This window comes from the organism of the source record quoted next, unplaced genomic scaffold, assembly GCF_019419815.1.
Source record: "Pyrus x bretschneideri cultivar Hongxiangsu unplaced genomic scaffold, Pyrus_bretschneideri_v1 Contig9, whole genome shotgun sequence".
Taxonomy (NCBI): Eukaryota; Viridiplantae; Streptophyta; class Magnoliopsida; order Rosales; family Rosaceae; genus Pyrus; species Pyrus x bretschneideri.
In genome coordinates, this window is record NW_025999831.1 from 2,318,524 (window position 1) to 2,326,399 (window position 7,876).

At 35.3% G+C, this 7,876-nt stretch overlaps 1 protein-coding gene across 1 annotated transcript; it reads right to left on the reverse strand.

The window, feature by feature from the left end:
- Positions 1 to 5,652: 5,652 nt before the first annotated feature.
- Positions 5,653 to 6,363, reverse strand: LOC103941512. The gene has a single exon (XM_009351716.2). The coding sequence runs from the start codon at positions 6,361 to 6,363 to the stop codon at positions 5,653 to 5,655; it is 711 nt and encodes a 236-aa protein (XP_009349991.2).
- Between the last annotated feature and the right edge of the window lie 1,513 nt (positions 6,364 to 7,876).

The window sequence follows — 7,876 nt, forward strand, 5'->3', positions numbered from 1 at the left end:
TTTAGTTTATGGCAGTGCCTTTCAAACACATTTTTTTAATCCCATGTACTCTTGTTAATTTTTATCCATTGAGCTTCTTCAATTCATTCGATCCAATAACCAAAAATTCAAAGAAATATGAGAGGTAAAATGAGTAGGTGGATAACACCACCCTTATTTTATTTGTGTTGTGACTTTTTACAGTTCCGTTTTACCATATTTTGATGGAATCCTCTATTAAAATGGTAGAAACGTTAGTGGAAGTTTTTCCATGTTCATAATCAAGCTTTTCAATTTACAACCGATGAAAGGTCATCAACAGAAGGTAAGAAAGTTTGATCTTTGCCCAAACTAATTGTCCATCAATTAATTACAATCTCAAGTTAAAAAAGCTCCAACTAATTGAAACAAAAAAAGGAACAAAGAAGAAGAAAATGTGTCAGATTGAGTCAACTAATTAGTACAGGAACCGAGCAGCTCATAGGCCCTCCACTAATCCAACTTCCGAAACCAATTCTAGGCGATAATTCAACCTTCATATCCAAACACTGAGGGCTCATTACAAAATGTTGTTCCCCACACCAACCAGTCTTATAAGTTGCCCAAACAAACATTTGCAAGTTAAAATGCACAGCTCCATCCTCACGTTGCCTACTCAGCATCTCATCCAAACCCCACTTCATGATCACCACCGGCAGGCCAAGGCGATGATAGTCCTCCTCCGACCCTGTCATCTTCGACGATATCTTCAAGCGAATCATTTTACTTTCCTTCAATCCCAATTCAAACGGCTCCACAGAGCTTATCGCGACGAAGTAATCTTTGTACAAAATTGAGCCCCTTACATGGTTGAAACGAACCCATGTGACAAGATTAGGGTTCTCTACTGTAAGGGACATTTCCCAATTAGCCCCTAGGGTTGTGTTGGAGGTGTTAAATTTGGACATGAAGAGGGAATTGAGTTGGACATTTGGGGGTTGTGGAGATAGGGACAAAGGCATGGAATTGCAAAAAATTGTGAAGGTCCCTAACATAAATATAATTAATAGAACATTGATGAGTTGGACAAGGGCCAAACCGGCAATCCATCTAATAATAGCCTGCGAAGTGTTAGGGTTCGAAGAAGGGTTATTTGAAACGGGGAGTAGTGGTGTGGTGGCTGCGGGATGAGCTTTTGAATTAATTTCCATGGTTAATAGGAGTTAAACAAATCCTTGTAAGATCTTTGAGAGGAAGAGATTGATGCTTGAGGAAAATGGGTAAAGAAAGTTAATATATAAAAAAGAATGTAACGAAAACTGTTTAAGTTGCTATATTGTTAAAAATCTGAATACTATTAAAGACTATTAAAAAACTGAATAACTAGACTCCAACAAACATGAGCACGAAGATTTCTACACGTCATGATCTGATAACGAATGAACTTGTTCATTAACTTGAATTGATACTGATTACTGATTAACGTTAATCAAATTCAGTTCAATTAAACTAACGATGCCAAATATATACACTAGTCTTCCTTTTTGGCAGGGACAACTAGTTTATTTTTTTAAATACAAAAATATTATTTACACTAATAGTGGAGATTTATTGTTATTAACTACATTGGAGAAGTAGCAGAGATGAACAATTATAAAACCAAGAATGAAGTTTTACAGAGAGAAGAGAAATGTGAGAAAATAATGAATGAAGGTTTTGTATTGAACTCAATGAACTAACTTTACAATCTGTTTACAATAGCTATATATAGCTCACCTAGATGACTAGCTCATAAGCTTTGAGTAACAAACTCTAACTAACTCTTTCAACTAACTATTACATCATCCAATCCTTTAAAACTATTTTGATGAGCTGGCAGTGATGAGTTGGCAGTGATATATTCAACAATCATAAGCTACACAATAAGCTAGTCATAAATTTGGAATCGAACTCGTCATCTACAAAGTTCAAACCTAAAACCTTCCATTTAAAAGTGAAAAGAAGTACCACTAGACTATAATATTAAGTGACAAGAAAACTAGCTAAGAGAAGTCATATGGTTTTGAAACACCGCTTGCGTTATTAGCGCATACATATGTTATATTATGTGTGATTATATACTTTTCTTAAGGAAAATGTATACTATAGCCTATATATGCAATAGGCCAAATTTTTTTTGTGGTCCCTGTGGTGACACGTCATTTTTATTGTGACCCTTGTGGTGAAAAAGTTATTAATTAAACCCCTGTGGTGAGCCCTGTAGCAATTGAGGTCTAAATCCAAAGTTCCGTTAATCTTCTATTAAATAAAATCATGTGACTATCACATGTGGATCGATCAAAATTAAGTTTATTTATTGTGGAAAATAAAAAGACAAAAACATGATTGAACTAAAATAAAATTACAAATAAAAGAAACTTGTAAAGATAAAGAAAAACCCAGCAGTTCCCGTATCTCATCTTAGGTTCCTGGCCACCTCCATAGCCACTAGTGGACCTCCTCCACCGTCACTATCCATCACCCCAATTTGATAACACATGTATCTCAATCTATATAATGCAGAAAAACCACATATGCACAAGAATAACTTAAAGATTTAAAAGATAATGGGTGAAATGTAGTATATATGCATTTAGACGGGTGAAAGGCATTGCAGAAAATTCAATCTTCGGGTTTGCCCTCCGCATATGAACTTCAAGAGCATAAGAAAGTTAAAGAAATAAAATTCAAAGAAGATTAAGAAAAAAATGGAAAGGTTGTGTAATAGGGCCCACATAAATTGATACAAATTGATACAAGAATGAAAATTCAAGTAAGACTAAAACTCTAACTCATGATCAAAGACGTGTTGGCGTTGAAAAAAAAAAACAATGGTATATTAGAACTATTAGGATCTACAAACGAAATTAAATCATACCTAAGAAATTAGGCGTGACTTCACCTTCACCTCTTCTTCTAGCCATTGACGTGATTTTACAGGTTTAGTTTTAGTCTTAGCGTTCAAGCTTTTTCTTTTTTTTTTCTTCTGTAAAATCCAATTTTAGTTAAACCCTTAATTATACTAGATTTCCATTGAATAAGATATAATTTGGATTGAAATGACGAATTTGATCCTTCATGTGATAGTCACGTGAGTTTATTTAACAGAAGACTAACGGAAATTTAGATTTGGACCTCAATTGCTAACAAGGCCCACCACGAAAATTTAATTAAAAGCTTTTTTACTACGAGGGGTCACGAAAAAAATTTGGCCTATGCAATAAGATAACGAATACGTACAAGAGGTAGATACTGCAAAAAGAGAGAGATTCTGAAGAAATAAAAATATTGTAGAAGCTGTCAAACGAGGTTAATGAAAATGCATGTTGTCATAACTGCAGAAGAAGACCCAAATTAACCCATTTAACTTGGGACCAATAATTGGAATGGCTTCTCCCGAGGATAGGAGGCGTAAGCGAACAACAAATGTGTTTGCAAGTGCTGGTAGTAGCCAAAGAGGAGTTGGAATGGTGAATTCGAAGGAAGATTTGTGATCTCCTTTACGAGGCGAAGGAGACCAGTCTAGAGGGGTCTCCCGGGTCGCTATGAAACTCATATGTTGGAATTGTCTAGGGCATTAAGAGTACTTGACAGTTCATGATCTGTCGAAGTAGAATAGACTCCACACCTCTAACGTGATGGTGTTACTTGAGAAAAAAAAATGGAAATTGTTATTGGCACTTCAAAATTCTCATTCTACACTCCAAATTTTCTATATTTAAAAAGAAAAATACACTTGTAAGGAGTGTCGAATGAGATTTTTAGAGTGCCAATAACATTTCTCAAAAAAATTATGTAGATGATACATATATTTAAAGCGACATTTGCAACATTTTGGAGAAATCTATAACGTCGAAAATCACTTTGAACTTTTCCAAAAATAAATCCAAACAAATTAACTCTAAAAGTGTTTTGAGTTAGAAAATTACGTGAAGTACTTTTTAGAAGAGAGTCATTTCCAATACTTTTCCAAGTAGCAATTGAGTTTTTATTAAAAAAAATAAAAAATTACGTGCTTCGCTTGAAAGCAGAATCTAAAAAGTATTTCTACAAAATCAGCTGTGCTTTGTGAGGGACTTAGATTGGTTGCTATTAATTACTTACATCCCTGTTTTAAATTTGCTTTGATTTTTGTTGTTGATGAAATTTTTTATTTTCTTACTTTTTGAGTATAACGATATTTTGTTGTTGATGAAATTTAACTAGCAAATTGATAACATCAGATTTTTTTTTTTTTTACTAGCGAATTGTTCTCGTGCCGACCCGGCAGGGTCGTTGTACACTGGCCTCTATTCATATGCCTTCTACTTCTTCGGTACAGGTTCCAATTAGAAGAAAATTAAGGATTCATCTCAATGAATAATTGGATAAATTGTTGTTTGACCTCTTGAGTGTTGAATCTGATTCTTTGAATTACATTTTTGTAAATTAATCTCATGAACTATTTTAAATTAGCCAATTAATCCCTCCTCATGGTCAGATTTGATGAAATTTCAGCAACTTTTCTGTTAAATACTAACACGACTTTACCCTTAAGAGTGCATCTCGTGTTGGTCACATGCTAGTATTTGACAGCAAAATGGATGAAATTTTATCGAATCTAACAATGAAGGATTAATTGGCTAATTTCAAATAGTTATGGGAGATAATTTACAAAGAGAACTGCTAGACCCACCCCACAACCTTATTTACTCAGCCCATCTTATAATATCACCCCTTATAAAATGTTAAAAACTTAAAACACTCTTTTCTCACCCGCCATATTCCTAAATTATCCATTAATTTAACTATGTTTCAAAAATTAAAAACTAGTATGTTTCTAATGATTCTTCAAAAAGTGTCGATATTAAATCATAGTCAACTGTGAAGATCTGAACATAAACATGGCTGCCTTGCATTGAAGAAGAACAAAAGTACAAACACCAACCTCTGAACTTAAATTGGAATTACTCTCTCTTTCAAAATATTGTCCAAAATCATAGGAAACTCAGTGCCAGTTTTAGGTTCCACTGCATGTCTTCTCCAGTTCAAGATGGGAATTGGTAGTCCTGCACATCTGTAATGCCCAACCTCACAATGCCTTTAATCCATGATGTCCATATTCTCCAATGGAACAACTAGTACGTTTGAAGATTTGGTGGTAATTAACAAAGAAGAAGGTTTGTAATCAACATAAAAAATAAAACCAATTGGGTAATTTTACACTTTAATCCACTCGTGAAGGGTTTAAGACTTACAAGCTGCCAAAGAAAGCTAGTGCGTTCTCTTCGAGTTCTTTAATTTTTTTTTCTTTTGGCTATAAAATATTTAGGATTAATTTTTATTAGGGCTTTAGAAGTCATTTTACAAAAGATTAAATGTGTCATTAAATTTTTCATCAAAATGTGGGTGGGGAAATAGGAGTGTGGGGTGAGTATAACAACTCTCTTTACAAAAAAATAGTTCAAAAAATCAATTTCAACTAAGATAATAATTTAGGAAGTCAAACGGCTATTTGCTCTTAGACAATTTGCAATTGCAAAATCCTTCTACATTGAACCATTACATTACAACCTCTAATTAAAAAGCTAAATCTGGCCTCCCAGCTTGTGCCACCTTAAGAAAATAAATAAATAAATAAACCTATTTGGGCTATTTGATTAAGAAAAGTCTGATTTAGTCAATTAGCACGGGAACCGAGCACATCATAGGCCCTCCACTAATCCAGCTTCCGAACCCTACTTTAGGCAAGAAACCAACCCTCAAATCCAAACATTGAGGGTTCATTATAACAAATTGTGTTCCCCACCAACCAGTCTTGTACGTCGCCCAAGCAAACATTTCCATGCTTAATTCCACAGCCCCATCTTCACGTTGCCTTTTGACCTCGTCCAACACCCATTCCTCCACAACTGGTTGATCATCATCTTCTAACGCCATTGTCGATATCTTTACGCGCATCGTTCTTTGCTGCTTCAATCCCAACACAAATGGCTCCAACGAGTATGTCAGGACGACGTTATCTTTGTACGAAATTGAACCATCTAAGCGGTTAAAGCGCACCCATGAAACCAGATTAGGGTTCTCTATTGTGAAGGTTACGTCAAAGTTGGCACCTAGCATTCCTCTTGAGATGTTAAGTTTGGACACGAAGAACGAGTTGAGTCGGATTTTTGGGGGTTGTGGAACGAGGGATGTGGCCATGATGACGCATATCAAGGTGACTATCCCTAATGCGAATAACAAAACACGGTGAACAAGTACTAATTTTGATGCCCATCTCGATGTAATAGGCTGCGATATGTAGGGGTTTGAACTCGAAGGGCTGTGTGAAACTGGCAGCAGCTGAATGGTGACTGAGCGCTGCGCTGTTTTACTAATCCCCATGGTTAATAGAAGGTTATGCTTATAATATAATGTAGGCGGTTACTAGGGATTTTTTGAGAGAAAGAGAGTTGGGATTTGATGAAGAAATGGTCGAGGGAAGAAAAGTTAATATAAAGGAGAAAAGGAAACTAAATAACTACTAGATAGTAGAGGTCGTTATAAACTGAAATGAATTCGAACCAAAATTTACCAAAAGGGAGTAACAAATAACTAGAGAAATTTCTACACATGAGTCATTTGATAACAAATAAAATGATTAACTGCGCTACATATCTCGAAGTAGAAGGTTGCTGAAATATTGTTGATCCACCTACTTCATTATATATGAGATAAAATCTTACCAATATATTTTTACATGACATGATCAGTTGTAAACGATGATATAAATTCATTTTAAACACTTTACATACAAAAGATATGCGCATATGAAGTACAAGCTATAATCAATGTTTTAAAAATCACTAGGCAATAGTTGGACAGCGTGAAGGTCTAGCGTTTAGGGGTCTAGGCAGTTTTTATTGTTTTAATGAAAGTTATTGTACAACTATTGTCCTAAAAATTATACAGCCTATGTGGTGCGCAAGTTGAGCAACTAAGGAGCTAACTACATCCTTTGGTGGTATGTTATTGCACTCGATCCAGCGAATGTGTTGAATGTGATGGATGTGGTGTAATGCGCTTCTGATTCCTGAATCTAGCGATTTTGACTGAGGAAGTAACATTCTCAGCCTTGGATTTTGTAATTTGAAAACAAGGTTATGCAAATCACTGTGAAGTTCTGGATCTTGTGCACCGAATTCGGTGGCCTTGACTATATTGGTAAGAATATAAGTCCACTGAACTATATCAAACTATAGGGACAAAGATACTCAAAGAAAATGAATGTTTTAATTGTAAAAGTGATTCCACTGTCTGAAGGCCAAACTCTGAAAGTGACTTGAGAATATCCAATTATAAAATGCTCAACTTCTCCTAGAAGGCTAATGAAGTGATAGTTTTTGGTGAGAGAACCAAAGACTCTTTGCCGATGGAGAGTTGAGATAGTTAACCCGTCAAACTTGAAAAACTCGCCCTCTAACCAGACAATCAAGACTCTTAAGCTAAACTAGTTCTACAACTCTGGCCTCATCTATCCAGATAGTCACCTTTGCTAGTTGCCTTTGAAAACCTCATTTAACCATGCAATGGTCGCCTTTGCTAGTTGCCTTCGAAAACCTTGTTTAACCATGCAATGGTCGTTCGGTGGCTGTAGTTAGTAAAGTAGTTAGTGTTTTTTTTTCTCAAAAGGGTTGAGAGGGTTTGCGAGCGTTGGTTTGTGTGTTGCGTTGAAGGTCTTGTCTACGTTACAAACCCTCTTGTATTTATATGAACAAATTTCTTTGACCCGAACTAGGGTTTATCTAACAACATTTGGATTTATCTCCATGAATAGTTTTTCCACCGGAATTCTACCGTTAACTAGGAATTTGAACCTAGTCCTTTCTCGTGATTAATTAATTCATTCCTCACCCAG